The sequence below is a fragment of the Ambystoma mexicanum genome, chromosome 3p (genome assembly GCF_040938575.1).
Source record: "Ambystoma mexicanum isolate Mex_15411 chromosome 3p, UKY_AmexF1_1, whole genome shotgun sequence".
Lineage (NCBI taxonomy): Eukaryota > Metazoa > Chordata > Amphibia > Caudata > Ambystomatidae > Ambystoma > Ambystoma mexicanum.
The window spans coordinates 757,160,222-757,184,596 of record NC_090925.1 but is presented as its reverse complement, the minus strand read 5'-3'; the positions used below and the strand labels follow the sequence as shown (position 1 = coordinate 757,184,596).

Sequence of the window (24,375 nt, the reverse complement as noted above, 5' to 3'; positions counted from 1 at the left end):
CAGTCCCGCCGAGCGGTAAAAAGGACTTACGTGTGAGTCAGCGTGGACCAGCATGCCCAGCGTGCATTCATTTAAAGGGAAAGTTTTATTGCGGTGCAAAAAAAGACTCTGGTCCCATCCCCAATGGACGAGGTATCCCCATCAGTATGGAGGAAAGGGGACAGAATATAGGAGTACATATGATTAAAATGTTCCATTCCATTTATGTAGAAATTAATTCTGCACTGCCACTTTAAATTGGTAGTGCTTATTTACATCACACCCAGAGGAGAGAATGTCTGTCTTGGCAAAGCGTCAAGTTGGGGGTGAACTGTGTATCAGCAGGATGCTGGGGGGCTGACTCTAAAACCCCCTTTATAATATTTGTATTCAACAAAGCAATTTACTTTAAAAAATGGAATAGCATGGTGGCAGGGTGAGGCTTTGAAACACAATTCTGATGTCTAAAGCGCCTTACAAATGATCACTGCATAAATACATACATAAATAACTAAATCTATTAATGTGCTGTGCTGCTGATTCATAGAGATATAATCCACTGGCAGAGAGAGGCAACATACGGGGTAGTAGATGTTGGAACATTTTGGGAGAGAGAGGGCAGTTGTAGGGAAAGAGGGCAGCACCAGGTGTAAGGCAACAACAAGGAGCTGGAAAGGGGTAGCAGCAGGTAGAAAACGACATCAGTCGCGAGACGTGCAACGGCAGGGTGAGAAGAGGGTGCGCAGCAAGAAGAGGGACCACAACAGGAGTAGAAGAGTCAAGGAAGGGAGGATGGGACCAGGAACTGGAAGGTAGGGGGAAGAAGTATGGCAAACAAGAAAGGAGAGATGGCAACAGCAGGAGGAAGGGTAAGCAAAATGGTTCAGGGGCACCTCAATATAACAACAGCAGGGTAGAAACTGGGAAGAACCAGCAATAAACGCAGGAGAAAGGGCAGAAACAGTGGGAGATTAGACACCAGTCACAGTCTGGTGCACCTTATTGCGTGGCCTTACCTCAGAATCAGTGCCTGCCCCAGCGACCCCACAGCGATGTCTATCAGTCCATCCTCACTAATGTCCAGTCGACCATGAATGGACGTTCCAAAATACTTCAGCCCGGGTGAAAATGCAGAGCCTACAATTCTCTGTGGGTGGAAAATGAAGAAAGAAAGGAATGGATATAGTGTATCCTGCAAGTGGCCTATACCTCTTCACATCAGCCATTCCATCAACTACAGTCATACTCTACCAAACACTGGCATCTCCAGAGAGTCTTTGCTCCCAGATTCACCACTAAATTAACTGCTGTATCTTACCTACATGTCTATAGTGTCCTCTCATCAAGGTTCCATTTCCTGCCTGACCTGTGGTGTTCCCACAGGTTCCATTCTTCACCACCTGTAAATTCCCTTTCAAGACTCTACCCTTGGCCATCTGATGCATCCCCACCGCAGATATGATCCTTAGACATCTGTAGTGTGCCCCCCAAATTTCCATCCTTGACTAGCTACGGTGTCACCAACCAAGTGTCCAGTTGTCGTCCTGCGAAGGTTCCATTCATGGACACTCTATGGTACCCCATATGGTTCCATCCAAGCCTGTCAGAGTTTCCCTTCAGCCAGAGATCCCTTGCCCATTTGAAAAGCCTACTGATTTACCCTCAATCACCTGCATAGTTTCATGTATGGCCACATGTGATTCCTCTCATCGTCCCTGCAACAATCTATACTTGGCCATCGTCCCTGTAACACGGTTCCACTGTTCTTTCTTTTGACCTGCGGTCTCTTTGCAAAGGTTCAGTAGGGCTTGGTCATATCTGCTCCCCACATTTTCATCCTTGTAATCTGTGAGGAACAGGGTGAATCCAAACTGGCCTGACAGAAGGTCTCCTTTGCAGGTTGGACACGACATGAATGGCTGGTCACTTCACGGCAGAAAGGATTGCAATGAGTACCCTGTACCTGTTAATATGCTAATGCTGACGACTTGCGCTTCACCCCTCTAAATTAATTACACTTTTGTGTAGACCAATGATGAAAGCATTAATCTAAACGTTCTGAAAGCTATTTAATAGTGGTATCGATCACAGCCGACACATGTTTCGACCCTCGGTCATCCTCAAGGCAACTTCTTCTGGTTGTTGGTATCCCTAAAGAAGCTGGTGCTTTACAATGAGTTTTCATCTTAACGAATATTCGCTTTTATTCTCCAAGTGTCTTCAAATCAAAATGTCTTGTCCCGTGCGTGCTAGCTGAAGATTTAGGCTCCGATTTCTTTCAAGGTTTCTGGTTCCAATACCTGATTAGGTTTGTTTCGTTCAGGGATCGAGCCTGCACACCAAGTCCACATTACAGCCTGTAACGTAGACTTGGTATACGGGTCGATCCCTGAATAAAAGATTTCAGAAACTTTAGATTCTTGTTTTCATCATTGGTCTACACATACGTGTATTTAATGTTGAGTGGTGAAGCGCAAGTCGTCATCATTAGCATATTTTCTGTACTAATTTGACCAGGAAGGTTTGGGATCTCTTCCTAATGCGGACGCTGCTGCACAACATGCAACACAAAGAGTAGAGTCATAGCAGACCCACCTATGGTTATACCTCCACATGTTTTTATTCTAATCTACCAATCCAACAAAATGCTGGAACTGTAGCAGTGCCTATGATTTACGTGGTTGTCATGACTACCGCTTCTTGAGTCTAAGATAAATTTCTCTTTTAAGTTCTTGTGTTAGTTTCACCATTTGTTTAAATCTAATCATCTCATTGAACCACATCATGGTTTGCTGCAGTGCCAGCCTTCTCATACAACATGAGATGTTCCATCTGCCCTCTCTTCCATGTGCCTAATGTGTCTTTTAGTGGGTACCCTTTTTGTACCAAGGATCCAAGTGCATCAGCAAGAGTCGGTGAATCCTGTAGGTGCTTCATAGCGCCTCAGACTCCAAAACACTATAATGTAGCTCTATTTTTCTCATAGTAATGCTTTGGTCACTCTTTGGGAGCAAGGTACTGAAATGTGGATTTTGAACCTCTCTGTTCTGGGTAGGCCACACCGGAAACAAGCTGTGCTTTATTTAAAGTTGGTGTCTCTCACGCTCTTCATTTATTATTCCTTAATTTATATTTACTGTTGCCACCTGTCAGCACACTCGTCTACTGCTTTGTACCTTTGCTATTGTTCTTTTTCTACATTGTAAGAAAGTTGTCTCCAGGAAGAGAATGTTTTCTTGTTGCGGACCTGATTACCTGCTATGGAGGTGTACCTCCATTTTGCAATCAGGTGCTCTTCAATTAGCAACTATTACTTGTACTTAGGGGAAGATGTGTTGTGTGATCTGGACTGTAGCAGTAATCATTTGAGCCATGAGCCTGTAGCCCATTTTATTTCTCCTGTTCCAAATGACGCCTGGCGGAGGAAGCGGTTGCATCTGGCTCTGGTGACTGCAGGCAGTCGCACTGTACGGCTGGGCGTTTTCATCATCTACTGCCCCAAGACCTTGGCAGACCGGATGGTCCTTATTGACTTTCTAGGGAAGCCTCTGGGGATCCGTAGACATAATGACAATGCTATTTTTGTTTACCTCTGTTAAATACCAGCAATCATTATATGTATAAACTTGCCCTTTGGCCATTGAGTAGAGAGACAAGGTTTATTCCTATTATTTTATCTATTATGCAAGTTTAAAGTTATAATTACTTTTTTCACTTTTTTTTTTCGTTTTTCTACTTACCTGTATTTTTTTTAACTTAGAAAGTGTTTTTAATTTCATGTTTTATATATTTTTAATTATGTGTTATTCATTGTCTGTATATTGGCAAGCTTTGCTAGGCACAATTCATTGTTTTGAGGACAAATGACTTTCTGTCCTTACATCATGCTCTTGGCTATACAATGGGCCTCATTCCGAGTTCGGAGGTAACCACGCCGCTATTTGCGGCATGGCTGCCTCCGAACTCGTCCAAACTACGGCCTGGTGAATGGAGTAATTACCGGTCCATTTCGAGGTCAGAGGGACCGGTAATTCCCCATTCACCAGGGCCATTCCCCATTCCCATTTGAGCCCCCATAGGGCTCAATGGGAAGGCGGCAATAAGGGTACCGTAAATTACGGTACTGTTATTGACCCCGGAGTCCCTTTGTGGGTCCCGTCCTTAACGCCTGCTAAAAGCAGGCGTTATGGAAGGACCCGCAAAGGGAACTCGTAGTAGGGCGGTAAGGGTTTAACGGCACCGGTCTCGTTACCGGTGACCGTTAACCCTTACCGCCCCACTCGGAATGAGGCCCAATGATTCAAGTATTATTACTCAATGTCCACATTCTCTTTCCTGAGCTTTCTGCCCTCCAGGTCCCATAGATATCCTGCGACACTCACTAGTCAGGCCCTTACCTATGGTATGTTATAAACGGGCGCTGCTCCCAAACAGCCACATTTGATCTGGTGATAGCAGTGTGTGTTGGCAGACATTTGGTTGCAAAAAGGGGGCTCTTGCTGGCGTCCCCAGGATTCTATCTGAGTCCATAGTTGCCGCAGGACTATAAAAATGACATTGATCTTTTTCTCATACTATGCCTTGTCCTTGACCCTGACATCAAATGACCACAAGGGATTGTCGACCAACTGTTGGTGCAACTTCAGCACCCAACCCCCTATTCACTCCTTTGGGGGACAGGCTTCATTTGCTGGCCTTGATTCAAACCTGTTGCCTGTGTCTGCCAGTCTCTAAATCTTCAAAACCAGGCGCTCCTCACCTGGCTGGGCAAAGGTCCAAGAGTTGCCCGCCTCGTCCCGTGATAGATATAGATGGCGCCACGATGATCATCCTCCAGTGGGGCCCCCACGGCCACGTCAGCCACTCCGTCCCAGCTCACATCCCCTAGCGAGGCCAGTGTTGCCCCAAACCTCCCTAAGGTGCTGGCCACAGATCCACGTAGAGTTCCATTGCAGGTGAGGTTTTCCTGGAATGGAGATGGTTAGGGAGAATAAGAAGTGAGAAGCATGCGATGGGTCTTTGATTAGAGTACAAGAACAGGCCCTGGACCTGACATCTCTCGCACCAAATAAGGCATCTCTTACAAAACAAGAAGCATCGCTCTTGCAGAACGAATTGCGGTCCTGGGATCTTAAATCCACACTTCATACGTACCCCAGGCTTAAGGCTGCACACATGGACGATGCCTCCAACACCCTGAGCGTGAAATAGAGGTACCCCAATGAGCACCAAGTCTGTCTCATCATCGCCATCCAGATCCACAGAGGTCAGCTCCGCACCAAAGTATGATCCAACCTGCAGCAGGCAGGGGGGCATAAGAACAGGGTATTGCATGCATAGTTACTCTATGAACACATCCAGGGCACTTTAAACAAGGGTGTTTCATGCACTGGGCATCTCTGCATCAAGTGGATGCACTGATCACACACTGAAATCAGCAGCAGGAAGTCACTTTGGAAACTCATGATCAGATGTAGATCTCTGTGCTGAACTATTCAAGTCACCTTATATTATGTTCCATTGAACTCTTGTAAAATAAATGTTCCTGCTTGAGAACCATCTGAGTCTCCACTAGCATCCTGCTGATATGCAGGAGCCAATCAGGGAGCAGGCTGTCTCTAGTGATCAAAAACCAGCATTCCTTCACCCTTGCTGAGACCAGCAAAACAGCAGGGCTCCACCCTATGCATGCAGTAGCGCCGCCACATTTCATCTCTTGTCCCTGTCACACCTCACCCATACTTGATATTGTCTTCAAAGGTCCTCATCTCCACCACCTTGCGTCAGCCGCCATGGAAATGCTGTTTCTTAGCACCTTCTTTATTTTCCCATCGGCCATCTTTGTTTGGGCTTTTGTTCATTTATGAAAATGCTGTCTTGCAAGCCCTTTTTCATTTATTAATTCATATGAGCAAGAAACGGCATGGAATGACGCATGGTACTTTGTTGGGGAATGGGAAAGGGTAATTTCATCCCCTCAAAGAGTGACCTACACACCTAAGAGAGCCAACACTGAGGACCCCGTGGGAAATCCCACTACCAATCAAGCTATCCCGTCCAGCACAAACCTGCACATCCTGGACGGTCTGTTCTCTCTAAGGGGCGACATTCTGCCCCTGCCAGGAATTGACATCATTCAACTTTGTGGTGAAATTGAACATAACACATGACACTTACGTCTCAAACAATACCTCCAAGGACAGAACAATGAACATGGGTTATGTTGGCACAAAAGAAAATGGAACTGGACACCTCCGTATGACCCTAGGCCAAGATGTGGCTGTCTTAGAAAACATGAAAGATCTCACACACTGAACAAACAGTACATAGCTAAACATAACCTATAACACCCCCACCCCAAGAGAGAACGCAAATTAGAACACTCCAAACAAACAAGCAAACCATAATAATACCAGCTGACAACTGTGGCACTGTACCAGTCATGGATTGAAAGACATATGAAAAGGTGGTCTACAGGCAACTCTCTGACACACTTTATTTCTAAGAAGCTAATGACGACCCCATGCCAGAGAACAAAAGAATCTCTGGAACAAATCATGAAGTCTATACCAAGCAACATTGAGGAACAGCTCCAACATCTGAAATCAACCAATCCAACCCCTGGGATATTCTATATGCTGCCAGAGTTCCGCAAACCAGAATATCCAGGCCATACAATCATCTCTAGAATCAATACATTAAGTGAAGCCCTATTTGGATATATTGAAGCCATCCAAAGATCTCAGGGGATGGGCACAAAAAGCGTTGTACGTGACACAACACATTTCCTCTGGAAGATTCAAGAGAAGGAATGTGTACCACTGAGAGTACTCCTGGACATGTTGGAGGTCAGCTCACTATATTCCATTAGTACCCAGCACGCGCGGCTGAACAGGAAGACTGTGTGGTGATTGACTCATTGCGAGCCATACCACACGGTATTCCTGTCCACGCCGTGCGTGCCGTGCGTGCCGGCTCCTCTGTTCCCGGCGGGGGGCGTGGCAGCCCCTCAGCCAATGAGGAGGCTCGAAACGGGGCAATCCCCGCTCCGAGCCTCCACCCGACTTACCTTCTATCCTGCGATCTCCGGCGGGGACGATGGAAGGCTCCAGCCGTGTGGAGACTCTGAGCGGGGCCATCCCCACTCCAAGCCTCCACACGGCTGGAGGCTTCCATTGTCCGCGGTACGTTTTTTTTTTCTTCCTCCCCAACCCCTCCCTTCCGCCCTCCCGACCCCACTTACCTTCTTTTTTTTTCTGCTCTTGGAAGCGAACGCGCTGGGAACACTTCTGTTCCCAGCGCATCCGCTCCCGATGGCCGCCATGGAAAGGGAAAACGGACTACGTTTTCCCTTTCCATGGTGGTGGCCATTTTTTTTGCTGTTTTTTTTTTTTTTTTAAACGTGTTTCGGAACAGAAAAAAAAGCAATTAGTACCCTGGTCTAACGGGCCGGGTACTAATGGCAATAAGCCCCTTGGTGGCGGGCCAATACCGCCCGGGGGCATTACCTGGGGCGGTATTGGCCCACCACCTCGTGGCTTATTGCCACAATATTGCACATGAAGGCGGAACAGCTGCATGCCAGAGACTCCTGCAAATATCGAGCAGCAAGATAGACGCCCCAACCAGAGCAATTATACATTTCATGCAATTCTAATTCACACGACAACTTCTACTTTAATAGAGTATGCAAAAGAATGGCATGGCCACGGGCACAGAAAGGGCACCAGAGTATGCCAACCATCCATGGCGGACCTCAAACAAGAGTTCTTACAACAATCATAGCAACCGTTAACATACCTGCAATAGATTGATTAGCGAGTTTTGATTAAGATTCTCTTAATTCCATGAATCACTAAATCGCTTTCTACACTTGTTGGATATCACTATCTGTGCTGGAAGGAACAGCCACTTAGAAACAGATGCATAAAAGAGACCCACGGAGATGAAAAAATACCTTCCCAGGACACGTTTCCATCAAAGCAGCGCAAAACAGTCTGTTATCTGCAGCCAGGACTGCCAGTACAAATGTGTATGTTCCAACAAGAAGAGAAGTGACAATCAACCTGCCACACTACATAGGTCCCACTAATCTAGACAAATTGTCAGGCAATTCTATCAAATATTGAACATACCCAGGGAAGGGCCTGCTACACTACAGTGGCAGCAGAAATACAGAACGAATACCCTTGGCAGTCTCTTGTCATCCAGCAACAGCACAACCTAATATAAGTGTTAGGTACCGAGACTCGGGACGATATCTCAGGGGCAACGTGCTCTCCTTTGGAAGCAAGAAGACACGTTCGAGGTTCGATCCCCGGGTCCGCGTTTAGAAACCTCTGGGTATTAAGCACGTTATAAATATCCTATTATATATACATATATATATTACATGGCCACGGTAGTGGCCATGTAGTTATGGTTAAGTTGCTGTTTCCATAGGAAGAGCACTTTTTGGGTGGCTTATAACTTCGCTCTCCCTGGACGGATCCTCACCAAACTTTGCAAAAAAAGTAGTTGGGTCATTCTGAATTTTTTGCAAAGTTTGGTGAGGATTCGTCCAGGGGGGGAAAAGTTATAGGGGGGGGTCCCAAAACTTTTTTTTTTCCCATAGACTGAATGGGAAAAAACTTTGCGCACGGCTACAGCCCGAACCGCTGGACGGATTTACACCAAATTTGCGGCAGGAGCGGCGGCCTGGTCCCAAAAGCGTGCTTTTGTAAATTTGGTGTAAATCTGTCCAGTAGTTTTTTAAAAAATGACCAAAATGTAAGGCAAAGAAATTAGTGATATCTGCGTTCGCTTCGCGGACGGACTTCCCTGTTCGCTCCGCGGACAGCACCCCGATTGGCCCATGGGCTTGCGTCATGTCCGCGGACATGCGACGTGTTCGCTGATTGGATGGCGAGGGGCGTGGAGCGCGTCAGATTTTCTGTGGCGCCCGCCATCTTGTATTCGCAGTCGGCCGCGTACAGCGCAGTGAAACGTGGATAAAAAATTGTATTTAGTGCCGTGTGTTGGTGTGTAAGAGTGTTTGGGGAGGGTTGGGGAGTATGAGATAGGTTCAATGCTTTGTTTTTTTATGTGCTAGACCTTTTTGTTGCGTTCGATTTGTCCGCGTAGAACACGGCTGTTCTGACATTTTATAAATAAACTAAATGGTGGGGTGTTTAGAGGACGGAGTATGTGTCATTTTTGTTCGCAAGGAAGGTAAAAATGAGCTATGAACACTTGCGGTGTACTTAATTGTTCGTAAATACACAAACTAGGGGTGTCCTCAGGACGCTGTCCGTATTGTAATCTGTCTAGTTGAATGTGTTCTAAGAACACTCGCAGTGTCCCAAAATGGTTGCAATTACACAAAATGGGGGTGTTCTGAGAACGTTGTTTGTATTGTTCGTTGTCAGGGTGAAAGTGTTTTAAGAGCACTCCTTTTGTTCGCTAATAGTACAATTTCCTAGGGGCGTCAACCGACTTTTTGTCCACTAAAGAAACGATAAATCCGGCTGGTGTGCGTCGACATTATGTGATAATCCTATGACTGGTGCTATTGACAGGGCTGACTTGCTTTTGCGACACTAAATTATATCTCCCGCCACTAAGACTGATATTATCAAAGCATTCATATTCCCCGCCTTTCTCCGTGACGTTACAGGGTGCGTAATGAAACGCGCCCAGTCGTCTCCAGTACTACGTGACTTTACACAGAACCCGGAAGACAACACACATTATGTCACAACACAGTGCGCCACAATTCAGAATATGAAACTGTGTTTAAAAGCAAAGAGCGAGATTGTAAATGTTGTAAAGTACATTTATTTGACATCAAATGTTTAGAGAATATTCAGCAATTTGCATTTGTCTTTGTTGTCGATCCGCAAAAGTTCATGTTGAGACACGCGATGTTCCTTTGCGGTACAGAGAGTGCTAGATCAGGTTACAACTCAGTGCGCCACAATTCGGAATATGAAACTGTGGTTTAAAAGTAAACAGCAGGATTGTACATTTGGTAAAGTACATTTATTTCACATGAAATGTTTAGTGAATATTCAGCGATTTGCTATTGTCTCTGCTGTCGATCAGCAAAAGTTTATTTGGAGCCACGCGTTGTTCCTTTGCGGTAGATAGGCTGTTGGTGTATGATAAAAGCAGTAAATGGTCTCTCTGATAATCGGAAGGTTGCTCCAACAACGAGCCATTAGACCACCGTATTGGTTGGTATGTTGTTTGTAGCCGCTAGTACTGCGAAAGGGCATATTGGTCCTTGGCGATTGTCCCATAAAATGGTGAGGGTCATGAAGTTGCATATTTGGACTTACACCTGGCAGTTGAAGACCCCATCCGCTGGAGTCTGTAAATCGTGACATAGACAAAACGGGGCCACGTACCTGTTTTAAAAAACATAAATTAGTCTCACCAGCCGATCTTCATTAAAAATCATCATTTTATTTATTAGGGCTTGAAACTATTTGCTATCGAAGATAGTGCAACAGAGTATGTTAATGATAAAATAATAATATTTTCCCATTCATATAGCGCTAAGAAGTGTGAGGTATGTAAGCGGTGCTTATTATTAACCACAGTGTGTGGTGCTCATTTATCGACCATGGAAGGATGAAAGGCTGAGTTTCGCCTTGCCGGGATTCGAACTTGCGTTAGCAAGCTGTGCACGGATGTCAAAGCGAGCGCTGTACTCGCTGTGCCACTTGACAGGCTACAGTGAAGTGGCACAGCGAGTAGAGCGCTTGACCGCCTATAGACCGGTTAAATTATTTATATTAACCCACTCTGTGTCGTCTGCCTTTTTCAGAGCCCTCTAAACGACAGGGGATCAATTCGGCGGTGATAGTGCGCGGTAGAAAACATTATGCCACTTTCAACGAACAAGCTCAACTTCAGCGGTCTTTAATGCTACGCTATTGTAATTATATTTGGTATAAAGTAATCTAAAGGGTTACTTACAGTACAATTGCAATTTCCATTGTCTACGAGTGGTGCAGTCCCAAAATACGACTCCGCGTGTGCCAACAATCTTTCGCATAGTGATATAATATGTAAAAGTGGTTTCGTTTCAGAAATTTCATCTTTATCTTCTCTTACGTTTTAGCAACACTCCTTCAAGAGAAGTCTTTCATCACAATCTCTGTCTGTCAAGGTCAAAACACAATACAACCTTATAGTCTGCTTCGTGAGCCTCTCCGGGGCCCGAGAAAAAAATGGAAGCAGCTGACCTTCACTGTGAACGAGCATAAATTCTTACTTTGCAACATTCTGTGTAAAGCCATCTGTAGAAGTTGGTTTTTGCACGCCATGTTTGTATATTGTTTGCGTGATATTAAAAAAAGTTTGTTTAAAGGAGGTTATGGTTCTAAGTACAGCCGAAAGACCCCTGAAAATAGCAAGTTATGGTAAGATATGAAAAATAACTCGCGCCAACACCATGCACTGCTAAAACTAACACCCAGGACATCAAAGATGACATCGCAAATGTCATTGATGAAATCACTGATGACATCACATGTGTATGTACTTTTCAAGGAATTTGTGTACTAGGGATTTTTATTATAATGTTCCGAAAAAAGTGTCAAGGATATTGCAATAAATATCATACCGTTATTAGTGCTTTGAACGATGCATTTATATCAATAAATAGCATTGTATTATGGGATTCTATGTGGTATACTGAGCTACTAATGGAGAAAGATAGCATTGTGTGCAGAGTACAAGATAAAAGTATAATATTTGTAATGTTAATATGTAGAATAATGAAATGATAATTGTCCTGAAATGTCCGAAAATTCACAAAATGGGGGTGTTCTGAGGACGTTATTCGTATTGTGTGATTGCTTAGCTGTATGCAATGAGGGAATGGTACAGAGAGTAAAGTGGACGCCGTCCGCCGACACCGCGGCTGTTCGTGGACAGGGCGTGGTAAATCCGGGTTTTTCCAGGAAATCCAACATGGAAAGAAGACTGTACGGATCAGCCAATCAGATGTTGAGGTTGTGGATTTGTGTTGAAAGAGACTGTGTGTGGTGAAGATGGCAGAAGTGGAGAAAGTCAGGGTGTTGGTGCTCGGAGATATGTTTGTGCATGGTTTACAGCAGTACACTGAATGCAGGCATGTTGCAAAGAACTTTGATGTCAAAGGAGTGGAGGTGGTGTGGAGCACTGTGCCTGATTGCAATGTACAGGGAATTGTACAAGTTTGTGCGGATATGGCCACGATGAACAGTCCGCATGTGGTAGTTTTGCACTATGGTGCTTTCCATTTGGGCAACGCCAGTGCCCCTACTTTGTTGGCTGATTTGGAACGCTTGGTTCAAGCCGTAGTGAAGATCCTTCCAAATGCAAAAGTAATTTTTTCTGGATTACTTCCTAGGGCAATATGGGACAATAGTTCAGTTTTTTGTCCTCAGCAAAACATTGCTAGGTGTGTCATCAACCGAGGCATGTGTGCATTCATGCTTAGAGCTGGTATGTTCTTCTGTAACAATGAGAATATTGATGCCAGTAATGCTGTTAATTTTAAAGAAGATGGCATTTGTTTATCTTTTACCGGAAATGCCTTTTTATTTTGGAATGTAAGGGTTGCTTTGGAGAAGGTTAAGTGAAGATTTTAGGAGTAAAGTAAGAAAAAAAACCAAGAAAAAAAATATAAAATAACAGGTGTCTGTCAAGCATCTGTAAAAAAAAAAAAAAAACAGCTCTTTTCAGAGCCAACTTCAAAGGGGAAATGGGGCACACTATTTAATTTTACATTCACCACGCTCAGATTTTCGATGTGTCCGCGGACATGGCGGTAGTCCGCGGACATGAAAATCACTACGAGGGGGTTAGTATGTTCTATGTTACATGTCAGGGATATTATGGTTAAGTTGTGCTACTAAAAACCTATGAAATCCAGTGAAAAAACTTTGTTAAAGGGATGTTATGGTTCCAAGTAAAACTGAAAAACCCTTGAAATTCGCCAGTTATGGTAATATAAGCAACCATAACTCGCGCCACCGTGCAGTGCTAACACTAACACCCAGGACATCAAAGATGACATCACAAATGTCATTGATGACATAACTGATGACATCACATGGCTGGCTCTCCCTTTTTATCCTTTACTGACATATCGAAGCCACATATCGAAGCCACATAGTTTTCTACAGTAACAGTCAGGAAGTAAAAATTGAAAAGGTACTATATTTGTAGACTTGGGGTCCTGTCACATCATATATGAAACATGTACATAGCGGAAGATACAGGCTTGAAAGAGAGCAATCCTTTCTGTGCATGAAGATAATCATTATGGTTATCAGCACTTTGTCATAGTTTTATTTTTATTACTCTACCTTCCCTCTATATGCTCATATTTGTATACATTATACTCACTCTCCATACTGTGTTCGGTTTGCGGATACACTTCCCTGTTCGCTCCGCGGAAAGTGTCCTGATTGGCCAATCGTCTTGCGTGATGTTCGCGGACATGCAAAGTGTTCGCTGATTGGACGGCGTGGAGCGTGAAGCGCGTCAAATTTTTCGGTAGCGCCCACCATATTGGATTCGCGGACGTCCCCGGACAGCGCGGTGAAACTTTGTTAAAAATGTGTATTTTGTAGAGTGTGTTGGTGTGTAGGAGTGTTTGGGGAGGGTGGGAGTGTGTGAGATAGGATGAAAGTTGTGTTTTTTATGTGTTAGACGTTCCTTTTGTGTTTGATTTGTTTGCGGACATCACGGGTGTTCTGAAATTTTCTAAATAAACTGACTAGGGGGTGTTCTAAGGAGTCAATATGTGTCCATTATGTTCGCAAGCAAAGTGAAACTGTTCTAAGAACACTCGCGGTGTCCGGGGAGTGTTCGTAGGTGGTGTCCTGAGGACGCTGTCCGTATTGTTCTCTGTCAAGTTGAATGTGTTCTAAGAACACGCGCGGTGTCCTGAAATGTTCGCAAATAAACAAAATGGGGGTGTTCTGAAGACACTTCTAAGAACACTCACGGTGTCCGGGGAGTGTTCGTAGGGGGTGTCCTGAGGACGCTGTCCGTATTGTTCTCTGTCAAGTTGAGTCTGTCCTAAGAACACTCGCGGTGTCCTGAAATGTTCGCAAATAAACAAAATGGGGGTGTTCTGAAGACGCTTCTAAGAACACTCGCGGTGTCCGGGGAGTGTTCGTAGGGGGTGTCCTGAGGACGCTGTCCGTATTGTTCTTTGTCAAGTTGAATGTGTCCTAAGAACACTCGCGGTGTCCTGAAATGTTCGCAAATAAACAAGATGGTGGTGTTCTGAAGACGCTTCTAAGAACACTCGCGGTGTCCTGAAATGTTCGCAAATAAACAAGATGGGGGTGTTCTGAAGACGTTTTTGAGAACACTCCCGGTGTCCTGGAATGTTCGTAGGGGGTGTCCTTAGGACGCTGTCCGTATTGTTCGTTGTTAAGTTGAAAGTGTTCTAAGAACTATCGCGTTGTTCTGAAATGTTCGTAGGGGGTGTCCTGAAAACGGTGTCCGTCTTGCTCGCTGGCAAGTTCAAAGTGTTCTAAGAACACTCACATTGTTCGCGGACATTAAAAGTTTCCCATAGATCATAGTTGAAATGTTTGACTCTATGGATGTGATATGCTGCGGTGGTTGTTGCCAGGGCATAGAGTCTTGGGTGCATGGCCATTTGGCCATGCACCCAAGACTCTATGCCCTGGCAACAACCACCGCAGCATATCACATTCATATTTGTTTATAACTTTGGGTGAAAAACAAATGTATAAGGAACAAAGGTATTAGATACTATGGATGTGATGTGCTGCTATGGTTGTCCTTATTATTGTATACTTACTGTTTGGTCTAGTAATGGGAGTCCATGTTTTTCTTCTTCATTTCTGTGATAAAAGAAAATAGCATGTTAGTATTAGTATTTTGTAATGACTTATTACATTGTATAAGCAATACACTTTTATTTTTTTTCAACCCTCATATTTAGTAGAGTACAAATCAGAGTACTGTGCAATTTGCTCAGTTTCTGTATTTGTTGCTAAAATCATTGGGTCTGTGGGAGAAAAAAAAATCCATGTTGGATTTAAAAAAAAACCTTTTTCTGTTATGCTACAGTTTATTTGTTTGTTTGTTTTCAGTGTTCACTTGTTGTTTCTGGCTAATGCTTTATACTTTGCTTTGTTGTATTTTTTTTGGAACAGTAACAGATTCTTCATTTGTTTTAATATTATAAAATTTTGGAACAGTTAGATACCAATTGGCGTATTCTAACTGTCTATTTTTTTAATATATTTTAGTGGTTTTCATTTTCCTATTTGGATATTGTTAAATTTTGGGACAGTTAGATACCAATTGGCATATTCTAACTGTGTATTTTTTGGTCTAATTTAGTGGTATTCATTTATCTGATTAGTTGTTGTAGAATCTTTGAGCTGTTAGATAGCTTTTGGAGTATTCTAACAGTTTATATTATTTTAACACACATTTATTATTTTGGGACAGTTAGATACCAATTGGCGTATTCTAACTGTGTATTTTTTGGTCTAATTTAGTGGTATTCATTTATCTGACTAGTTGTTGTAGAATCTTTGAGCAGTTAGATAGCTTTTGGAGTATTCTAACAGTTTATATTTTTGTAACACAAATTTACTTAAAGGTTTAAATACAGTTTATTTATCAAATTTTGGTTTTAAGAACATCAAATAAGCATTTGTAAGATTTGCTGGTAATCTCTGCTTTAGAGTAATGGTACTATCATTACATTCAAACCATCCACATTTCTTTTTTATGTATGCAGTGTAGTGCCCTGAATTGGTTGTGGCTCCTGCGTGGTAGATTATACCTATTGTTGTGAAGGTTTTCTTACCAAGTGATATTTGACCATGTGTGAATCCAGTCAGCTTGCAGTTGTTTTTGGTACCATCTGCATTGTAACGTAGAAGCATTAGTATTACGTATTTACTATGTGTTTGTATTACTAACGTGGAGCGATTATCTGAATTGCAGGTAGAGCATAATCTACCATGGTTTGCATTTTGTACAAGTTGCTGAAATGGAATGGATTCACAATTTGGTATTGATATATATATGAAGCGTTCATTGGGGATTTCTTCTTGTGTCACATTGTTGCAGAGAGTGCATGTATGTTTCCACATGTATGAAATCTGAAAGATTTCATTTATAGGTATGTTTTTGTTTTCCAGTACTTGTAGTAAGTACATTAGAAATTCTTGTGGATCTTCCTGTGAGTTTATAGTGATTTTCACCATTGCAGCGCAGTAGTCCAATTGTCGTCTTATTTCAAAAACACTATATGTGTTGTCAGGATTGTTTGCTGCATTTCTGTGAAGTACTAACATTTGCAAACACAATGGGTCTGTACTGTGTGAGTAAATGTTGTCAACAATTGGTGGTAATTGAAATAGAATATTCATTGCTACATTTGCATAGCAACTTACACCAACTATATTTCAGAATTTAAATGGTCCAGGTAGTTCTGTATCTAACTGCTTTTTTTGGAGTTTGTCTTCCTTCTTTAAAGAAGTACCTGGTTTACTTTCTCTAATTGATTCTTTTTTGTTTGTGGTACTTGATGAAGTATTAGTTTCTTTTACTCTCTTTGGAGGATTTGCAGTGACGTCCTGTTGCATTTCAGTTTGATTTAGTTTTCTTTTACAACATTTTAGTTTTTGTGGAACAGAATATGTGTTTAGATGGGGAGTGTATAGTGAGCGAAGTCTATTATATTCTAAAATGCAAGGAATAACAGCGTTTACTTTACTTGCATCAAAGTTGATTAGAAATAGACAGTCAAGTGTACGTAAGCGTGATAGTGCTACGTAGCTCATGCCTTCTTTAAAGACTGTGTTACCAATATCTATCATTGCTTTGTCTAGGGTAAGACCTTGTGATTTATGAATTGTGACTGCGTATGCAAGAGTTAGAGAAAATTGTTCTCTGCGTACATACATATCTTTGAAGAGAAGGAATCTAGCTGTTGAGCGTCCTATCCATTTTACTTCTGAAAGTTTGTCAAAGAGTATATTGACAAACTGAATTTTGTTGTCACGTGGGTATATTTGAAAGCCAACAATTGTACCCAGTGCTCCATTAACTAGTCCTTGGTCCACGTCAAGGTTACGTTTAAGCATTACTCTGCAATTTAAGGATAATTTTAACATCTTTTCTAAGCCTGCTGTGTTTGAGATTGATTTTTCTAAATTATTTAGTCTTGTTGTGGCTTGGTCACACATGGGTAGTGTCATACCATGTACATCTAGTTTGTCTGTGGCGCTAATTTCCATTATTGGTTGCATTTCTTTACTTAACATTATTTCATTGAATTTTAAACAGCTTGCAAGAGTTGGCATTAAGGCCATACAATTGACATTTTTGTGGGCTAATTGTTCCATAACATCTGTAGCACATGCATTATCGCCATAAAGTGCATTAATGTGCCGGGTTTTCAATGTTGCTTCTGCTTCTTTAGAAAGTATACCAACTCTCAAACTTTTTAAAATGTTGGCATAAGTTAGATCTGCAGATTGGCGCATGTTTTCTGTTAATTCTCTGTATTGGAAATGTTGCCAAAGGTTGACATTTCCAATGCTGCCAACAGTTTTACGGCAGAGTTTGTGCCCTAATGTTTTAAAAATAGGTTCACCTTTTACTGGTGTTAATTGAAGCAGATCTCCAAAAACAATAATGTGTTTTCCTGCAAAGAGCTCTTCATAGTCTGTTTTGAGTACTTCTTGTAATCTGAGGTGAATCAAAGCTAACATCAGGTTGGAGACCATGCTCACTTCATCTATTAGTAGCATTTTCATTTGTTTCAATACTCTGCGTAATTCCATTGCAGCTTCTGCAGAAAGTTTGTAATAGTCTAATTTGTTCTGGTGTTCTACTGGTAATAGTAGTAATCGGTGTAATGTAACACCACCTATGTTGTAGGCAGCTAAACCTGTGGGGGCAGTGACAACAGCTGACAGTTTGTTGTTTGTCAATTGTTGAAGGAACTTACTAATGATTTTGATTAGGAATGTTTTGCCAGAATCAGCTTCACCACTGACGTACAGTATTATAGGTTTATAATTATGGCAGGAACATTCTTTATTTTCATGTTTTACACCATGTGCAATTTGTTTTGTTACTTCTTGAAAAATGCTACTTTGCTCATTGTTTAGTTTTGATTGTAGTATAGTTAAGTCTTCCTTATCTTCATACTGACACATGGTGTTTTCTACTTCTATCATAGCTAATTCTGCCTCATTTGTTATTAGTGGTTCTCCCAGTGGTTCTTGGCTTCCTGTTACAGAAGGTTGACTACTGTCAGGAGTATCCTTATCTAGTTGAGCTTGGAGTTCTTCTTCATGTTGCTGTTCATTGTGCAACATTGTTTTGTACTGTGTAAAGTTTACATCAGTTATAGTGCTTTCATTTGCTTTGAAAGCATCCTCATATGAGTCATAGTTATCTAGTAATTGTTCTTCTTTTCTCCATGGTTTGAAGAGTTGTAGCAGGGACATGTAATATACTTCTTTATGTTGAGGAGTCTTCAATGACAATTTGATATGATTAATTAAATTTGGTTTAGTGAGTTTAACTAAGCTGCCTTCACAGTCTGTCACTCTATATTTACCTTTTTTTTCATCGGGTTTCATATTATTTTTGTATGTGTAGTTTTGGGCTATTTGGTATAGACACATGTTTTCCAAAGTATTACTTCTGTTTGGGTAGTATGTGCCCAATAAATTGTTTTTTTAAAATGTCTTGGCTGTTGGGATCATGTTTGGCTATTGTTTCTATATCTTCATATGATTTTAGAACTCTTTTTCTAGATTTAGCTGGACCAAGACTTAGCCATACTATATTTTCAGATTTACCATACAATGAAGTACCAGTTAAACGATCAGCTGCTTCATAAGATCCACATTCTCTATGGGTGAGCATTTTTATGCCCAAGCTGTATAATTTCTGAGATACTGTTTTATCTGATGACAGGTCATTCCAGAGGTCTTGGAGCTCTGTCGTTTCTGCTTTAGTTAAGTATGCTGTGACATATTGTGCAACTGCAGTAGAATTGTCTGCAATGTACTGCACATCTATGTTTGCATTCCATAAGTGGGCAATGAATGCATTATAATCATTGATATATTTTTCTTCTTCTTTTCTTTTTATGTAATATGTATTTTTAGGTGACTTTCCTTTAACAGTATGTCTAACTGAAGACATGAGGTTGTTTACTTGACCTGTATTTGTTACTGGTCTAGGGAAACCATTTGGTGTAGTATTTTCCTTTGTTTTTGTATTTGCGACGACAATATTTTCCACATTTGTGTCTTTGAAATTGTAAAATTTGTGCACAAAGATCACTATTTGTGGCTTCTGATGGAATTTGACAAGTGACATATTTTTCAATAAACTGTAAAACAGTGGCATCACTGTCTTGACCAAATTTAGGAGCATCTTTAATCCATAAAAGCATGTGGATATGTGGTGCTCCTCTGGCTTGGTATTCTTTTCTCCAAAAGAAGTGTTGCACTTCTCCAAGGCGAGGAACAGTTTTATTACAAATAAAATGTAGCATAGCAATGAAGCGATGGTGAAAATATCTTGAAACATTAACAGGATCCAAAGAACAAAGTTCTCCAGGTGTTAGAATATCTATGTTTGTTTTGTTTTTATTTGATATGCGTAGGAAATCATGTAAATCTTCCCATGCATATTCTGCACAACTTAATGTAACAAACCACGTGGGTGGGCCAAGGTTTCTGATCATACAACGTACATCTCCATGATGTCGAAACCAGTACTCTTTAGTACCACGCATATTTGCTAATAGATTTGTAATATTTGATTGTAAAACCTCATCCTTTTGTTGCACTTTCTCAAATAATTGTGTAGCTGTCATATTTTGAAAGTGTGATCCTGATTTTAATATGTGTGCAACTCCGTAACATAAAGTTTCTAGTTCACTTTCAAAGAGTAGGTGGAATATGTATTCCACATTTTGTCTAAATCTGGGATCTTCAGAATACATCCGTAATGAGCGGTATTCTGAAGCTGATATTTGAATAGGTCTATCATCATATCTTCCTCCTTTGCCAGTTGGAAAGAGTAGAGGAAAAGCACGTGCTTCTATACTTTTTTCCCATATACTGATTGGCGATCCTTTTGTTTGACGCATTTGGTAAGTTTCCAGTACATCTTGTACGGTGTCATTACAGTGCAAAGGATGAATTGTATACTGGTCTAAAGTATTTGATATTGTAGCAGGATCTAGTAGCTCAAATTGACCAGCTTCGTGTGTTTCTTGAATTATTTCAGTTGTATCTTTCAAGTTTTCTTCAATATTAATTTCTTTGTAATATTCATTATTCTCTTTAAGATATTGGAAGGCTTGTCTAACTTTATATAAATCTACCAGCTGTTGCCATATTTTTTGTCTTTTGTAGGTACTCCATTTACTAATATAATTAAAGATTGCTGCATTGGACGTTGCACTCCTAGAGTATGCACATTTTCTTTTAGATTTAATAGTAAATAAACTACTTTTCCACGAATGCCTTTTACCAATTCAGAGGGAGGTAATTTTGCTGTTTTTGGTTGAAGGCGTATTATTGCTTGAAATGGGTGTACTATTTGAATTATGATGCTCTCATATAAATTAAGTTGTTGTAGAGGTTTTGGTACTGGGTATAATTCCAAATTATTTGTGATAGAACGTGAAGGAGTTTGGTTGTTGTCAAGTTTTGTAGTGCAATAACTGCAAAGTATTAAGGGCTCAGTTATTTCATATTTGTTTTCTGCTAGAAGGTAGAGAGCTAATTCAAACCATTTAGAATCTTCATTGTCTTCTATTTTGTATGATAGGTCCACAGTTTTTGTGTTACTTTTATAAAAAATTCTACGGCAACATACACATATATGGTTTGGTACTTCAGCTGATGTACTTTTAAATTTTAGTATTTCGTTTTTGTATGTGTTTAGCAAAAGGTTGCCATGTGTAGAATTGTTGCTTAATTGGTTTAAAGCTATTTCATTCTGTAAATGGCTTTCACTTCCAAAATATATTTTCTGGATATAGTGAATTTCTTCAAGTAGGTCTTTTGCTGTACCATGTAGAAGGATGTTATTTAACTTTGCTAGTGCTAAAGCAGGACTTTTAGCATAGTACAGTTTATAGACTAGATTTCTTATAGTTGAATGATGTGTTGATATCCTTTTGATATCATGGAAAGTGGTTTTACAAGTAGGTCCTGTAATGCAGGCCAGTGAATGTCCTTGTAGTCCTGTGTACTTGCGCACTGGACAGGTATCTATATTTTGCAGTAATTTAATTTTGATTTTGTCTTTGCTTTTTACATATTTATTGAGGAATTGGTGTAAAGATTTGAAACATTGTTTGGGAATGTTACACATTGACGTGCATGGCCATTTGTACACTAGACGTTCTAATTCAGTTGAATGGAGGGGTAATTCTAAGTTTTCAGGGCATATTTTTGTAAGGAGTACTTCTTGTTCCATTATGGTATTATTCACTTTTTCATAACCTCGACCACTGCTATTTATGGCAATTGTATTTGTTTGCTTTTGTTTGTACGCTTCTTCATTAAAATATGGTTCTGTGCTCGTAGTGTGATTCCATTCACCTCCGCAGATACTTAAGAAGTTCTTTCTGTTGACATTTCACTTATTGAGAAGTCTTTTTTGTAATTTAGTTATTAGTTTTGTTAGTGGTTTCATTTTGTTTAACAGTAAAATAAATAAATTTCTTTTGAGAAGAATTGCACTTTCCATCAATGCTTCTAAGATTAATTTCCTACGATAGGTTTTAAGCTTTGAAACTGATTTCTCTCCTGTTTTTATAAGATTTTGAAGGACTTTGTGACGGTATATTTTGGCTAAAATACTTTTCTTGGTATGCTTACTTTGCACTATATTAAAATTTGAAGAAGTAGTTTTATCTGTACTGATAGGTGATTTTCTGTTAATTGTTTTTTGGTTTGTTTTACATTTTGATAGAGGAAGCGAAGTTTTTGTACTTGAAACTTCTTGTGTTTCACTAAATGATTGTATTAGCTGTTTTGTTTCAACTTTTTTTTACAAATTCTGCTAGAGATGGATGCTTATGTTGGACACCTTTATTTTCATTTGCTCTAATTTTGCGTTGCTTTCTACAGAGTTGTCTTTTGGTAGGCATTCTTTAGGGTCTGTTGAAAAAAATAAAGAAGATGTGGGTTGGGGTGTTCTGGAATGTATGTGTGCTGTGTGCATGAGTGTTTGAGTAAGATGATAAAGATGTATGTAATGGTGTGTGATTGTGCATTAGGAACTAAAACTAGTAGGGGTAGGTATTCTTGAATTTATGTGTCACTAAACTGGGGTCCAGATGACAAAAAAAAGTAAGCTAGTGGTGTGGAAAAGTACAAATAGTAAATGTAATGTATACAATTAAAACAATTGTTTGTTCTATAATATGAACATTGTAGTGGTTCAGTTGGTTAATTTGTGTGTCCAAAAATCAAAATTTGTGGGCCATTCTGGTTGTAAATCGCTGTTTACGACATGGAATTTTTTGGACAAAATGGTACAAAATCTCTATTTTAAGAAACCAAAATAGCTGGTATTAATGTTATAGTATATTTGATTAATAATATAAATAATATGGTGATATTTTACTTACTTTTTTTTTTAAATTAACAGTTTTTCTTTCTTCTTCGTATTCGGCTGCTTCTTTTCAGGAAACTGGTCTTCACTGCAACTGTGAAAGCTTCAAATTAGTAACTTTGTTTGTATATAGCACTGTTTTTAATTTAGATATTGATTTTTTTAATTGAGATCCTCAGTGCCTTCTGTAAAACCATTAAACTAATTTATTTACATAAGATACATTGCATCAGTTCAGTCCATATTATATGTTCTTAATGAACAAATTGTATTGAATGACTAACTGTAGCAAAAATAAAATATCTTTACTATGTCTTGTGAAATTTATAATATATTAGTGAATACCACTATTTCTGTAAGTAAACGGTTCTAGGTAATAGCACCTCAATGTCATGTCTAATTTAAAGTAATTACGTAAATAAATAAATAAAAACAAAAAATATGAAATTGTATAAGTATTTTTTATTAAGGTTTAAACATAGATTGTGTTTGCATGCAGTTTTGTTTGAATATATGTAGTCTATATATTTAATTTAAAAAATGTTAGTTTAACATGATTTGAGTGTGTGTGTTTAAAGAAAGTAAAAAGTATAAAGGTGTATAAGTGGTAGTTGATTTTAGGAAATTGAAAAAAGAACAGTAAATTCATTTAACAGATTTTACAAGGTAAAAGTCTGTTTGAAAATGTGTTCATCTACCATAGCTCTCAAGTCACACGCTTTTGGCGGGTGTCACACGCCTTGTAAAGGGCAGACTCACGCGCCAAGCCTCCTGCACGCCCATTCATTCCAATGGGCGTCTCACCCGCTAAAAACAAAATCGGGTGATTTCACCCGCCTGTAAAACAAAAATGGTTGAGAGCTATGTCATGTACTATACAGAAAATATGCATACCTGAAGTTTGTGTTCATGCATATGGATATGCATGGAGCTGCAAGTAGAAATCTTGAAGACTTGTACAGTATTTGTGGTAGATGCTGCTTGCCAATGATATGACACTTGTACTCAGAGAGATTTAGAGTACATTTGCAGTGCTGATCTATGATGATGCAGTTAGATGTAGAGGTCTTGAATGTGATTGGTGCATGGTCATGTGATTTTTGAGGTACATCCAATGAGGGAATGGCAGAGAGAGTGTAGTGGAAATGGTAGAAGGGCTGTTCATGTTACGATATGTCCGCGGACATGGCAGTAGTTCCAGGACATCGGGAGTTACATCCGGGGATTTTTGGGTTCAGAAGTCATGCAAATGAGAATAAGCACTGAAAGGGATTGGTCAGGAAAGTTTGGTGGGTGTGTTGTGCCAGGAGAGATTTTTTGAGATACTCTTTTTGCTGAGAGAACAAAAGATAGCTATGGTTCTGTGTTTCAGAAAACAGATTGTTTGGATTTTAGGAGATTCGTGGACACATTGGTTGAAGGTGCATGCAGAAAGCTGTGGAGTAGCTGTAGATCTTGGATTCCCACATGTGGAAGTACACTGGCATGGAGTACGTGGAATGAAGTGGTTGGATTTGCTACTTCTCTGTGCTACTTTGGAGACAGAGCAACATCCAGACATAATTGTAATTCATTGTGGAGGGAACAGTTTAGGGCATGTGACTGGAATTTTTTTGCAATTTGCTATGAAAGAAGGATTGAGGAAGGTTATGGACATGTTTCCTAATTCGCAAGTGATATTTTCACGGATTGCGCAGAGACAAATGTGGCTTCGTTCTTCTTCATTTGGTCCACAAATGGAAAAAGCAATGT

At 40.4% G+C, this 24,375-nt stretch overlaps 1 protein-coding gene across 1 annotated transcript in view; it reads right to left on the bottom strand.

The window, feature by feature from the left end:
- The window catches only part of LOC138580812 (integrin alpha-X-like), a 430,037-nt gene that overhangs the window by 145,698 nt on the left and 259,964 nt on the right, over positions 1-24,375 (bottom strand). The window contains exons 13-15 of the mRNA XM_069651665.1: positions 5,134-5,274; positions 4,739-4,945; positions 996-1,126 (exon numbers count right to left, since the gene is read on the bottom strand). Coding sequence (XP_069507766.1) covers positions 996-1,126; positions 4,739-4,945; positions 5,134-5,274 — 479 coding nt within the window. The remainder of the gene's footprint in view (positions 1-995; positions 1,127-4,738; positions 4,946-5,133; positions 5,275-24,375) is intronic.